Source organism: Pseudochaenichthys georgianus, chromosome 17 (genome assembly GCF_902827115.2).
Source record: "Pseudochaenichthys georgianus chromosome 17, fPseGeo1.2, whole genome shotgun sequence".
Classification (NCBI taxonomy): Eukaryota; Metazoa; Chordata; class Actinopteri; order Perciformes; family Channichthyidae; genus Pseudochaenichthys; species Pseudochaenichthys georgianus.
In genome coordinates this window covers 17,368,049-17,383,972 of record NC_047519.1, presented here as the reverse complement: position 1 = coordinate 17,383,972, position 15,924 = coordinate 17,368,049, and the positions used below count along the sequence as shown (strand labels likewise).

The 15,924-nt window shown below is 38.9% G+C and overlaps 1 protein-coding gene across 2 annotated transcripts in view; it reads right to left on the bottom strand.

Annotated features, from left to right (window-relative positions):
• Positions 1-15,924, bottom strand: part of brinp2 (bone morphogenetic protein/retinoic acid inducible neural-specific 2) — a 229,143-nt gene that overhangs the window by 48,041 nt on the left and 165,178 nt on the right. For both annotated transcript variants that reach the window (XM_034105331.1, XM_071206358.1), the window contains exon 5: positions 13,593-13,698. In XM_034105331.1, coding sequence (XP_033961222.1) covers positions 13,593-13,698 — 106 coding nt within the window. The remainder of the gene's footprint in view (positions 1-13,592; positions 13,699-15,924) is intronic.

Genomic DNA, 15,924 nt, shown 5'->3' with positions numbered 1-15,924 from the left:
TTGTCATTTATACCCATCAGCGCCAGCGGGTAATATTTACCTTATAGAAAATTCAGTGATTTTCGCGCTACTGATCTCGCGCGAAAACATAAACATGACGTGCTGCTTACTGCGGTTCCTTATATATAGATAGATAGATATATAGATAGTTATAGATAGATCAATAGATAGTTATAGATAGAGGGATAGATAGACACTTTGCACATAACTCACGGTAGCAATCTTTTATACTTCATGCAATGCACAAACTAGATATCATATGAAAGCTGAGAGTCCACAGATTCTATTGGTATACGTTTAATCACTGTGCGATCAAAACTCACTCTTAACCCTGTGTTCTAGTATGATAAATAAAAGAACATTGTACCTTGAAAAGTTTCTTTGCCTTATCCGTGCCTTAACCACTCACCCCAACCCTAGCCCTTACCCCTTACAATAGTCCTTCCTTTCCTAATCATAAACATTTATATAGGTGCCATGCCCAGAGACGAATGTTCTTGACTGGCAGAATGGTTGGTTTCTTGGAATCTCTGAGCCTTCTACAAAATATGTGGCCTTCCTAAACATAACTTGATCAACTGTTGCAGAGAACATTTGTTTGCAACAGAGGTAGAGAGCTCAAAACACTATTCACTAAAGATGTTCCACTCAACCAGGTCACTTGCTGGGATTCTTGAATGTTAAATGATGATGACCTAACAGGACCATAATAAGACTTGTAGAATACATAATATAACAATGGAGGTTTAATTACACTAACCATACGGAAAGATTACTCAGTATTTTTTTCGAAAAGTAACACAAACTATACAGCATTGCTTGACAATGACGTTAGAGAGGTTCATACTGTATGGGGGGTGAACAACTGTTGTGTGACGCAAGGTATTAGGTTAAGAACTGAACTGAATATCAAGAACAAAGCTTCAACTGACCCAATTGTATGTGCTAGCTAGAGTATGACTCTCCCATTTCTCTCAGTTTGTTTCCCCCTCCCAAAATAAGGTTTCTGCTCCCTTACCTCTTTCTCTCTGATTACAGAAACTGCAGGAGGTCGATGAAGCAAGGGACTAAATTGTGAAGTTGTACCTACCGAGAGTCACATGCTTACCTTGCACTCAACCATATTCAATCACACCACTCAGACCTTCTCATTCTTCACCTCCTGAACCTCTTTCACCTTACCTTAAACTCCAATAAACTAATGTCCATACATACAATATATGCCTTGCAACAGGAAACATGAGCAGGGAGCTGAATCAGCAGCAATCACACACATATGGGCATTACTCTGCACAGAGACTGTTCTAAAAGCTGATAATGCTTAGGACTGAAAAATGAGAAAACCGGTTGGACATCTTAAATTAAATTATTTCAGTCTTGACATAATCTGTCAAAAATACAATTCTCCATCATATTAATAGCATTGTTTTGTATAATTTACATTAATAATAATAAATATAATTTTAAACCCAACTTTCCTGGTAGCTATCACATCCATACAGTGTAGGGCAGTGGGTGGAAGCCTTTTACAGTTTAGCGCTTTTGCTCATTATTTATTTGATATAAAAAAAGAAGAAAACAGGTTTTTCATTTTGGGGTAAAATTAAGCATGGAATGGCTCAATAATGAAATAGTTTCAGTGGATAGAAGAAGCTTGCATCTGTTGTAAACAAAAAACTAATAGTTGAGAGATATATTATTGTTTAAAAAAAATTCTTATTCAGGAATAGAGCCAAAGAGAACAAGGGAAAACTGATATTTCTTGGCACAAAGGGAGTTGATTATTTTAATTTCAACACATACAGAAAGTAAACATCACTGCAGGTCCCAGTAAACCTTCTGTCAGGATCAGTCAACATGTGCATCAGAGATTTGGGGATAAATGTTATGTAGGGCACAGATAATATATTCTCTGAGTATGACTTTATTTGAGTCCTCCTTTGCCTTGAGCTTTTTCCCGCATAACCCGATGTCCACATGGGACATTTTAGTGAGAGTAGGGTTGCTTTCTTTGGTTAGGTGTGTGTATTCTAAAAGCTGCTTATTCTAAATAATGCAATTGTTTATGTATTTTGTGTACCACATTTCTCCCCACACATTCCAGTGCGTTGTTACCCAGCTTACTGTCCCTAGACACTTGATTTGTTGTTGATGCACTCATAGTTCATCACACCACCCACACTTACACACACACACTTACACACACACACTTACACACACACTTACACACACACACACACACACACACACACACACACACACACACACACACACACACACACACACACACACACACACACACACACACACACACACACACACACACACACACACACACACACACACACACACACACACACACACACACACACACACACACACACACACACACACACACACACACTCACTCACTCACTCACACACACACACACACACACACACACACACACACACACACACACACACACACACACACACACACACACACACACACACACACACACATTCACATGCATGCTACAGCTGCACAACTAAAGAGGTTTGATTTTGCCAGCAAAAAACTGGCAAACCATTAAATAATACACTTGAAAGCGTGGCTCTGGGTCAAGGCTAAAGTCAGGCTGTTTCTGACAATCATTAAAGTAGCCACTGTTGGCACCAACGTAGTGGTCTTCATTACACAGAAGCACTGGCACACATACACCCAGGCAAAGGCCCAGAGGTACACAACACATACACACAGCCATGCAATCAGGGATCAGAGAGTGTAAGAACAGTGGAGTGTTGAAGCATCTGGGAATAGAACATACAAGGAGACTGTTTTTACTTGGCAGGAGAATGTACAGGACTGAGCTTTAAGGCCCTGACACACCAAACTGACACTAAATAACACGTCCCGACGGACCCGATTGTTGTGTCGCCTCACGTCTCCTGCGTCTTGGCCAAAAAGTCGCACTGGAACACACCGCAAAGACTTCAGCCGACGGCCAAGTAGCACGTACGCACGCGCATGCGTGAGTGGCAATGATTGTCCTTACCAGCAAGCGGCGGTAGTGTGTATTCGTCATTCAAAAGAGGCAACCGGAAGACAGACTGCGTGTATATACAAACAACAACTAGCGTGCGTTCCATTTTCACTATCGTCCATCACAGACTGTTTCACATAATCACATAAATCGAAAACATGTTTAGTGCGGGACTGGAAAATGAAAAATAATAGCCGTCTGTGTGTGCCTTCTTCACTTCGGTTTCGCTTCTCATGCACTGATTCGCTAAGCTGAACAGCCAATCAGAGTGAAATATTTTGCCGACAGCCTTGAATCGGCGGAGGAAGGTGTCGGCACGGCCCAAAAGACATGACGGTGCGGGACACACCCATCTGAGTAGGGCGACAGGACGCTCATTGACGGCCAGACATCTATCGGCGGCCGAAATTGGCTCGGTGTGTCAGGGCCTTTAGAGTGTCTACCATATCACCGAGAAATGATGTAACCCTTTCATGTTTTATAACTGATATGGTTTATTCTTTGCTTTTATCATTTATCAACGGTTAAGAGGCTCAAACACAAAAAGGCTCTGTAGTAAGAGTGGTTTATCCTGTTACAAGGAGAGGTTTACATGTAGGAATTTAAGGAATTACTGGGAAATACTAACCAAAGTCACATTTTCAACAGTTATATTTGATGGTATCTTCCCACAGAGATTCCTGTTTTAAAATAGCTTCCCTGTAGATAGTCATTCCATAACTAATGACTCAATAAGCACATCAATAAAGATTTACTTTAGTGCTAAAGCCTGAAACAACTTGAAGACCTAATTGTTGTTGATTTGGCTGCCAGTATAACAGTCCTCAAATCTGCTTAAATGGAACCCATCAGGATAATTGGTTGGAATTAGAAGATGAGTTTACCCTTGGACATTGCTTTGGTTCTCCAATCCCATTACAAAATCAAAGTATATTACACTATTGGTAATTAGAATGAAGTAGTAGTAGTAGTAGTAGTAGTAGAACCTTTATTTATCCAGGAAAATCAATTAAGAACAAATTCTTATTTACAATGATGACCTGACAGGAGGCAAAGGCTTCCTGAGGGGATGGGGTTTGGGAGGAAATAAAAAGACACACTCCGGGCACTACAGAACCCAGGAGACAACACAAACACATAGAGCAAAGATGACAGGCATAGCAGTTGAACATATAAAAACTCTAAAACAATATTGCTGTGGTTCAATCAGTCATTAAAATCAGCATCAGGCAAAGCAGCTACATGTGTGCACCAGGGTGTCTATAATAGTGACATTGAAGGCTTATGCCTTTAGTGGAGGGCAATATCATATACACTTGTATTATATAAGACAATATATGGGATTCATAGAGTGGTAGCAAATTAAATGTAATGTATCTAAACATCTCTTATATTAGTCTTGAGCTGCTTATAGAAATATGTTTTTTAGCATCTAACTATGTAAAACACTTTGTGGAAAGCTCTACTATTAACCTTTCTAATTCTAAAGGGCCCTCTGGGTTTTGAGATGTATTGCTACATTGCAATAAAGGGGTCGTTAATTATGCTAATGAGTTATGACCTTGTTACAAATAACTAGTATTCATCAGACTGGAACTGGTTTTAACTGCACATTTGTGCATACAAAAAAAAGGTGAATCCCACTTAAAGCACTTGCACAATAAAACCATACTGGAAACAAGTGAGTGTTTGAAGATATAAATAGAAACGTGTTCTTGAATGAGATCCATTGTATGTCTGTAACGCATAGGGGATGTACCACACAGTGCACAAGGTTTATTAGAGCTTTTTGGCTGAAAACTACAGCCTACTGTTGGAAAGTTTGATAAGATAACATTAAGTATAGTATATATTAGTATCAGTATCAAATAACACATACGAGTAGGACATTAGGCCAAATGTAGGTTTTAACGAGAGCTGTTGCTCAGAAACCAAGCTGTTTTTCGTACTTTGTTGGATGTCACACTGAAGTCAGATCCCCTGCTGATAATGCTCATCTCTTATTAGAAGAGTAGGGCATAGTACATTCATTTCTACAACACTATTGCCTTTGACTTTACAAAAGCGCTCACTCTGAAGCAGTGGATCAATAAAATGTGTGATACCTCAAACTTGGGATTAGGTACAGTCTCAAGGACAAACACAAATGACTAGAAAGTCTGCCCTGAGCCCTCCCTTTGACTTCTTTTTAGAACAGATTACAGATCAGTGCTGATTTTCCGAAAAGGGAAAGGATGGCTGGCCAGGGACTGTATTATTTTTTGACTTTACGTTATATTACTATTTTTTCGTACTAGACAGTATGCCCACAAGCCTGCCCTGTGCCCAAAAACATCTGAAAAGTAGTTGCGATCATCAGTTCAGCAGAAGTAGTATCTGCTATTGAATTATTAACACCTGAAGTGATACAGTCCACAGGAGATTGCTTCAGAAGTATGATGAGTTTTCTCCATGGTCTAAAAGAACAATGGGAACAAGGTAGTTAGCCACCCCACCATGAAAACGCTGACTCTGACAATTCAAGGGAAATGACCCTGTGAGCAAATTGTGATTTGCAAGTGACCCTTGAAAACTAGGATGTAAAGAATATGGTAATTCAGAGCTACTTTAAAAAGTAATGTGTAGGCATTCATCAAGACATCTAAAAATATTCTGAATTGAACAAAATGTTCTGTCTGATCTTTTTTTAATTTATAATTATTTCTTATCCAAAAATCAAGAATCAATTAATATGCAATAGCAGAGACTTAAGGTGAGACCTTCCCTACCTTCAGAAGGTACGCTTCAGCTGATTCAAAATGCTGCAGCTCGTGTACTAACCAGAGTTAGGAAAAGGGACCACATTACTCCTGTTCTGGCTGCCTTACACTGGCTCCCTATAGAACACAGGATAGAATTTGAAATTCTTCTTCTCGGCTACAAAGCCCTTAATGGGCAGGCGCCATCTTACCTTAAATAACTCATTATACCCTACTGTCCTACTAGGGCATTGTGTTCCAAGAATGCAGGGTTGATGGTTGTTCCTAGAATCTCTAAAAGTACAATGGGAGCCAGAGCCTTTTCTTATCAAGCTCCACATTTGTGGAATCAGCTTCCAGTTTGTGTTCGGGCGGCAGACACCCTATCCGTTTTTAAGAGTGCGCTTAAGACCTTCCTTTTTGATAAAGCTTATAGTTAGGGCTGATTAGATTCAGCCCCTAGTTTTGCTGATATAGGCTTAGTTTGTCGGGGGACATCTTACTTCTTCCTTCTCTCTATACCTGTGTACTCTCATGTTCCGATTAACCCAGCTTCCCCACATTTCTTTCTTTTTGGTGTCTATATACGCCGGGATCCGGAGTCATGGATGATCCTGCGGTCCTGTGTCCTGGATCGCGAGCCCTGGATCTTGAGTCGTGGCTGTGGTCCTGGATCATAGGTCCTGGATGGATATCCTCGTGGATTCATCTTCCTATTATACACACATGCATTTCCAAACATTTGGACTACCTATGTTGCAAATGTATTATATTTTCAATTTGTACGATGTGAGGGTCTAAGGACAGAGGGTGTTGTATTTTCATACTGATATTCTGTACAAACTGTGAAGACCACTGAGACAAATGTAACATTTGTGATATTGGGCTATATAAATAAACATTGATTGATTGATTGATTGATTGATTGATTGATTGATTGATTGATTGATTGATTGAGAACACTCTCTACACAGAACATTATAGACAGTGAAGATAAAACATACAAGTACATAATCGATTACTGATTGAGTGAAAATGAATAGATCCATAAGGTAAACATAGCTTTAATATTAGCATTCTTCCTGAAAGTAAGCTGATCCTTTGTTCAGCTGCATTTTTGCAACTGTTATAGTTAGAGTTATCTTGCACTAATGTTTTGCACATTATATGGACAATCTGCATATTGTATGGACAATCTTGCACTAATGTACATTCTCAAAATATTGAAGTGACTGTTATTTTGTATATATTGATTTTTGTGTTTTTATTTAGGTCTTAATGTGTGCACATGTAAACATGTCTCTTTGACCGTGTATATATACATATTTGTACACATATTTTTATGTTTTTATATACATTTGTTTTTATATTCGGGATTGTGGGAAATGGTATTTAAATCTCTCTGTCTGTACACACAAACTGGAAGATTGACAATAAAGTAGACTTTGACTTGACTTTTGACTTTGACTAGTTAATGTGTGAGCATGAATGAGAATGACAGGGAGTTAGTGAGTATATAGGTAAAAGAGGTTGACTAAAACTCAAGATTATAAAGTAACCATATTAAATTAAAGCCACCTCTTAAACAGCAATTTAGACACATGTATGTCTTTTGTTTTGGTTGATAAAGGTTAGTATTTGCCAGGAGTGGCAGTAAGGCTCTCCCTTCTGATAAACAGAGTGGATACTCAGCTTTGAAGCTCAGCAAAAACTATGCATCTTACATGTTGTTTAAGGCACAGAAGCATAATCGCTGTAGAGAATGGGGATCTCTTGTCCATATCCAATATGGTCATGTAGCTAATAAGCAAATGTTTTCCCATTAATATAGAGTGTTACACTGATCCCGATATTCACTGGATTTGTAGTGTTCACTGTTCACTGACCACCTCCTGCTCCATCACGGCATATGTGTCAACCATCAGCAGCTGTGTGCGTGGCTCACAAGCCATCTTCAAAGGGAATTTTAATCATATCATCAGTGGAACCACATGTTCAACAGTGTTACCTTTGCTATGGTCTACTCTACACTAATCATAGTTTTATCCAGTGGCGGCTGGTGGAAAATATTTTGGGTGGGGCTATGGAAATAGGGACCAAACCATACTAGGGCGGTCTGGGGGGATTCTCCCCCGGAAGACATTTTTGAGAAATGACCCCTTAAATTATCACTTCTGGTGATGTTAGAGGGGGGGAGGACAAATTGAGGCTTAAAAATATGAGATAATCCATAATCTTCAGTGTGGTTAGCTATGAATCTTCCAAAACTGTAGGCCCACACAAACTGCAGAACACTGGTGCTTTGGGAACACTCAAATGATTTAATTCCCATTTAAAATCAGGAGACTAAATAACATTGTGTGTGTGTGTGTGTGTGTGTGTGTGTGTGTGTGTGTGTGTGTGTGTGTGTGTGTGTGTGTGTGTGTGTGTGTGTGTGTGTGTGTGTGTGCAACCCAGTCTCACGGCATTTCGTGTTCACCAACACGATTTTTAATCTATTGATTCGTGTTCACCATCACGATTTGCCCCTTTTTTTCGTGTTGCACAGCACGATTTTAAAAGCAATGTATTTCTACTGGTAACGTGTTTCGTGCCTGCAGGCTGCAGCACGTCTTTTTCTCCGGTCGGGTCATGGAAGACCGGAAGCTGTGTGGTTAATAAAAACATGTTCTTACTCAATATCAAGCCACAGTTATTGCTTTTATTTTAAATCGTATAATTTCGGACTTTTGTTGTCGTCTGTGAGGAAAATAAATGGGGCTCAGACAATAATTATTCTTTTCAAAATAACACACTGTTATTTACTCACCAATAACACACAATTATCCTTGCTTTTATTTATTGGTTTGATTCCATAATCTCGGGCTTTTTTGGCGCCCGTCAGGAACTGAATTTCAAAATAAATATAACCGGAAACAGATGTAGGCATTTTGAGCGATTACCCAAGATCCTCAGCTATGGTTTTAAGCTCTCTGATTGGATGTGTTAGCCGCAATGCATGCTGGGAGTTGGTGTTTATTTTATATGAAATCCGGAAAACATTTTAAAAGTATAAAATAATACTTAATTCCGAGTGCTCTTGCTTTTCTCTTTGAAAGTCATCACATAACGGCATTGTAATACACGGTTCGGCTGCATTACATATTACAGATCTGCCGTAGTTCTTTATTTAGAGAGCCCTGATGAGAAGACCTTTGGAAAAACTGGAAGAAATGGCGCCGAAACTGAATACTTGACGTGAATCATAAATATATCAACAATTAAACAACATCTTCAATTTCTCTTCACACAATATGTCTCCTTGCAGTATCAACACTAATTCGGCTGACTTTTACATTTGATCTAATTCATAGATAGGTTATATTTACACCATAACGGTGCACAGCTGATAGAAAAGGACTGTAGTTTTTAAAGATATTACTGATTTTCTTTTAATGTAAATACTGAGTCTGAAATAGTATAGCAATATGCTGTAAAATGATGTGAAAGCATGCATAAAACTATACATCTTCAGATGTTGTACATACACACTAATAATACAAAGTTGTTATGGCTGTGTGTACCTTGTGTGCACCTCCTAGTGGTTAAAGCACGTTATTGAATTATTGTTTGTATGTGTTATATTTGATTACAAAAATATTAAGAGTACATACTTTCATAGGGGGAAAGTATAAATATAGAAATATAGAATATAAAAAAGAAGATACTATAAGTGATCTCTACAATAAAACAGTTTAGTGCAGGATGTACAAAGATATTAATAGGAGGAGGTGCAAAACAGAAAAACGGATTAACCTTTATTTAAAGTAAACATTAAATATTAAGCCTGACAAAGTAATTAACGTCTAATATATTGCTTTCCTGCAATGTTAACTATGTTGAAACACTTATTTTAACTGATATTATACACATTAATTATACTCTTATGTATGTAGATAGAATAAGAAATGTGCAGAATATGACAGTATTGATATACACATATTGATAGATGTCTTGTAATGCACTGTTGAGGAACCTGTGACCCAAGTTTTTCATTCATTGCGTAACTACACCGTAGTTGTGTATGATATGTCAATAAACCTTTGAAAATCTTGAAAGGGATGTGCAAAATAGCCATAATATACAGTCTTTAATTAACTATTAGTAGAGAATAACGAGTAATGAATATACTTTATTACTTGTTTCCATTCATGTCAATTGCAGATACATGTTTAGTCTTCTAAAGCACCAACTATCAAATATCTCTCCTGATTGTTGGCACTTGACAATCACCTTACCTGAATTTTACTCAGGTGTAACTAAAGTCTGATTTAAGGGTTGTTTATATATTTCACATAATTAATCAGAATCTGCAAAGTAACTCAAATAAATGCAGTGGAGTAAAAATACCAGGTTAATTGTAGTGGAGTAGAATTACAAAGTAGCAATGAGCTGTCATGTGGGTATATATTAATGCTGCGCATTATGGACACAAGTGATTTTCACCCATTTATTAATTATATGTTTTACATTTGATAACACCAATGTGTTTAATAATGGCAACTTCTAATTGTGGGAAAAACGAAAACGTTCAGTAGAGACGTCCCAAAGAACATTTTGCGAAACACAATAGCCAGCATGTGTAGTAATCTGGCGTGGTTTCGTTCCATTTCACACAGCTGTTTGACGCTCTGCGTAAGGACTGTAGTCCTAAACGATAGCTGGGGATTATGGGTAGTGTAGTGTCTTCGGCCATCCTAAACTCAGAAATGTTGACAATCGCAATGATGTTCGAAATGTCCCTTATAGGCCTACGTCTGTTTCCGGTTATTTTTATTTTGAAATTCAGTTCCTGACGGACACCAAAAAAGCCCGAGATTATGGAATTAAACCAATAAATAAAAGCAAGGATAATTGTGTGTTATTGGTGAGTAAATAACAGTGTGTTATTTTGAAAAGAATAACAAATTAGAAGGAAAGAAATATTTAAAAATACAGATTTCAGTATCCTGAGGCTCTGAGCCCCATTTATTTTCCTCACAGACGGAAACAAAAGTCCGAAATTATACGATTTAAAATAAAAGCAATAACTGTGGCTTGATATTGAGTAAGAACATGTTTTTATGAACCACACAGCTTCCGGTCTTCCACGACCCGACCGGAGAAAAAGACGTGCTGCAGCCTGCAGGCACGAAACACGTTACCAGTAGAAATACATTGCTTTTAAAATCGTGCTGTACAACACGAAAAAAAGGGGCAAATCGTGATGGTGAACACGAATCAACAGATTAAAAATCATGTTGGTGAACACGAAATGCCGTGAGACTGGGTTGGTGTGTGTGTGTGTGTGTGTGTGTGTGTGTGTGTGTGTGTCTGTGTGTGTGTGTGTGTCATGCTTGCCAACCCTCCTGATTTTCGCGGAAGACTCCCGATTTCATTGCCCTCTCCCAAATCAGATTACTCACGACTGTTTCCACTCGGACTTTAATACAGCTACACCATTGTTTGGTTTCCATGGTAGCGCGTCTCTTTAGCAGCGCGCACAACTCAAAGTCTGAGAGGGTGAGGAAGATGAAAACTGAACAAGAATCGACAACTCCACCCTCTGCTCACTCTTTTCCTGTAAAACACAGGTCCAGCCCACACATATGCTCCATGGTGCTACAGGCATTGCCCTTACAACTACAATAAGCATGTAAATGTTAATCTACAGCTCCGGCGATCCACTAGTACCGGAGTCTCCTGCAGACGCAGCCATCCTCGACAACTATTGTAGCGTCACCTTGGATACGAGTCCAAACAACTCACAGACACACAGGCCAGGGCGCTGACAAGGCGCCCTTTGAGCATCAGATCTGACTACGCTGATTGGCTGAAATTATGTTTCGGCGGCATAGTTTACAGATAGCAACAGTCAGCTTGTGTGCTGCGGCTGCTCTGGCTGAGGGCTCCTTTCTACCGCCCGGACGAGAGAGGGTAATGATACACGCTGCGGCCAGCCAGGAAACATGTGACTTATCAGTAACTTTAGACATCGTAAAACAATTTTAAACGAGATTTTATTGTAGATTATACATTTTACTGATACCAATTATATAATATTTATCTTGTTCATTAAAAAAAAAATATTTTTTAAATATTTTTTTTTATTTATTTAAATTGTTTATCAAACATGTGGGAAGAGGGGGCGCGGCGCCCCTAGCGCCCCTATGGGCCGACCGCCACTGGTTTTATCCTTGCCTATTGAAAACTAAAAACAACATTTGGATGCAGATAGGAGCCTGAGAAACCAATCAGGGTGATTGATTCCTTCCAAATGTTAATATAGGAAGCAGTCCTGTTAATATTGTAGCATACATCAAATGCTGTTAGTACAGACATTTCTTTTGCCGGATCACCATATTAGATATTTTGAATATGCCATGCTAATGGTTTGTACTCAAATTGTTTAATTGTTTATAGACTTACTTACAGCTTTCCAGCCCATCCTACAACCCATTATGGTTCCCCCAACATGTCTAAATTGAGATTTATCCCATTGAGTGGTGATAATTTTCTTTTAAGAAATAATATTGATAATAACCATAATAATTGTTTTACTACTAGAGCCCTGCGAAACAGATACAGTCACAATCATACAAACACTGTGCGCTACATTACACATCTTTGTAACACAAACTAATTGGCAATATGTATAACAATCTTTTTTATATCAATTTTTTGTTTTGTTTTGTTATATCCAATTGAAAATAAATAAATACATACCTTATTTTCCATCTATCCCTGTGTATTTTATGTCACAACGTGTGTTTATTTCTACTGGCTTTTGTGCCAATTCATAACATGTTCTGACAGTGGGGTATTTAATACTTGTATGACAGCCATGTATTACAAAAATATACAACTTTCAAGGAACGAAGATGGCCCCTTCTGAATGTAATCAGTTTTAAACAAGATGCTTATACTGAAACTTCTTCTTGTTTGCCACAAAGTATATACAAAAGCTATAGGTAGGACTATAGCACTGGATGCATTGTTGCAAAACTCACTGCACACCAAGTGTTGCAAAATTAATAAGGTTATTAAGGCTAAGAACATTACCCAGAATTATGTTAGCAGTGTGCTTGAATGTCCATGAGGATTTTTGTTCCACCAATAACCATCATCAGATTGATTAGGTTATGCGTTTCGATTACCACTTCAGCTTCACGTGTGTACTTTTTGTTCCGGGTGTAGTTGTTGGAGGGGTGAGGTTGGGGTCAGTGTTGCCAGACATGGTCCATCTACAGCCTAGTAAGATAACCCATTCGCCATGAGACCGAGATTCAGTCAGGCAGAACAGACATATAAACTACTGCAGCGTAAAGTAAAGGGTCATCCCGGCCAACTGCTACACACAGGAGGTGAGAGTCTTGGCAGGGTGGTGGATGGAGGTGGTGACAGAGTGTGTGTTCAAGTGTGTGTGTGCATGAAATCCCTCAGTGGACCTTTTCTTTTTGTCAATGCGTCTCTGTGTGTGTGCACATATTAAAGTATACTTGAGAGGTTGTGTGTGTGTGTGTGTGTGTGTGTGTGTGTGTGTGTGTGTGTGTGTGTGTGTGTGTGTGTGTGTGTGTGTGTGTGTGTGTGTGTGTGTGTGTGTGTGTGTGTGTGTGTGTGTGTGTGTGTGTGTGTGTGTGTGTGTGCCTGTGTGTGTGTGTGTGTGTGTGTGTGTGTGTGTGTGTGTGTGTGTGTGTGTGTGTGTGTGTGTGTGTGTGTGTGTGTGTGTGTGTGTGTGTGTGTGCGTGCGTGCGTGCGTGCGTGCTTGCGTGCGTGCGTGCATGTGTGTGTGGGTGTTATAGAGCCTTACCCTTTAGGTGGATCTTATTTTCCGGGCTGTGCACCAACACCGAGCTAACTGAATCCAAGCTGTCGTAGTTACTGCAGCCGAGAGGGCCCGTCCTTGTTTCAGTTACCTAGGAAACAGAAGAAGGACAGATCTTTTTTAAATATATGATGTTGTTTTTTTAATTGTCCACATTTAGCACTGCATGAGGAAGCTGTTTTTTCCCCATTTCTGGCAGTAAAGTACACAGCTTGTGTGAAGGCAGGCAGAGGAGGACTGGATGTGGCGGAGCCCCCTGACAGCAGGTAAAGGTGTCGCCATCTTTTGCTTCCCTCCCACACATGCAGCCACAGCTGCCTGCAATGTGGTGGCTGTCTCGTGGAGAACAGTGGAAAGGAGGAAGAAAGCAAGCACAGGTTCTTGAAAAGGAAAATGTAAACTTTAAAGAGATACAAAGGGAAGGTTGCATTAAGTCTGATGCCTTGTTCTGGTTTAAAGAGTTGTTGCAAGTGTGTGTTTGAAAGCACCCAGATCTGTATGTGCATCTGATATTAAAAAGGTAAGATGTTGCCAATATGTTGGAGCAGGCATTATGATTTTGGATTTTGGGTGGCCACACCACAGGCAAAGCTACATATGTGTTATACAACCATAATAATTTACAACCACGAGAGCAAAACACTATTTGTTTTTCGAACTAATGGAAAATATAAGCCCCGATAACCACTATTCCCCAAACCTTTGACATGTTTTATGAATCCTGTCTTCACGCAATATGTTCAAATAGTAGACTCATTTTAAAGTATGTCATGGACAGTATATTTCACCCAGAATCCAGGAAAATATTCATTGTATTATGCAATATCTATTACGCAGCTAAAAAGACAGATTATTCCCCCAGGAGATGGTGGAGACCAAAAACAGAGCTAAAAGAGAGTGAAAATTGCATACATAAGGTGAACACTAACATGTCGCTCCATTTCTGCTGGATATGTTTGTGGGAACTGTTTCCTAACAAGTGATAAGTCAATAATGTACTTTTTTCAACAGTCCCAAACTGGCCGACAAAATGTTATGGGTTATGGGTTATGGGATAAGGTTTAGGCACAAACATGATTTAAATTAGGTTTAGGACAATAACAAGATGAGCAACAAAGAGAGAGGTGGATGAAAGAGTTATGTCATTGTTCCTGCTGCTTGCTATCCTTGGATAAAAAACAGAACAAATGTGTGTATGCCCTTTTATAACAATCGCTCATCTGCCCTCACTCTGCCATTCTGTCTTTCTGTAGACAGTTACAGTTGGTTTCTGATGTGTGTATTTTAATTTCACAAATGACTTAAACCAACTTACTGAGCTGAAGAAATGTGATTGATATATCTGCTGTCACTTCAATGAAATATTCATTACAGATCAAACATCTCACCATAAACCTCAAGTATATTACAAAAAAGACAACCTTCTTGACATGTTGTGAACATGCTCAGCTACTATATACGGCTTCAAGAAAAAATGAAGTGCAGACAAAAGAGAGAAGCGCAGAGGATGACATATACAAGTCAAGTATATAAAGAGACAAAGGGTATGAGTGTGGTGAGAAAGATAAGTTCAAAGATCAAGCTTGAGACAAAAAGAACATGATGATTAAAGACTAAAGACAGGAAGGGGAAAGAAAGAGAAATAACTTTGAGAATGAATGAGCAAGGGTACAACACATATTTTATTTCCAGAGTGAGTGCTTTAAGATAGTACAATTAGCCTTATAAGATGGATATAGCCCCTGGCAAAGCCATTTTCCAGCTAAATCACACTCTTTGGCAAATGAAGCAATCTATGCGCACTTGCCATCCTTAAAATACCCCTGTTCCTCAATTATACACACTGTTCCTTGCATTGAGATTGCATCTATTATCAAAATACATGGAAGTTAGCCTTCAAGGCGCTACAAAAAGATACATATCTCAAACATCTTTCAAAAATCTCAAAGAAAGAGAGAAATCACTGAGATTTGGTTAAAGATTAGCGGAACATACAGGCGAGAAGCAAAGAGAGCTTAGTGGAGGGGAGAGAGGCTGTGTTGGGTGTTGTTCAAGATGTGAGCGAAGATAATCTTTGCTTTGATAATTAGAAAAGACTCCACTGTTGCATCTCAAATGTGTTGTTGTATCGACAAAATGAGTTCTCTTTTAAAATAAAAGTCAGCCTCTTAAAGTCTGATCAGACTGAACTAAGGGGGAATTTCTGAGGCAGCCTGTTGCTAATACAGTCAATGCAAAGATACAAGTGTATGCTAACAGGTGCTAACAGGTGCATATTTGTATAAAGTATCACTTTAATACAAGAAGTCCATGAGTC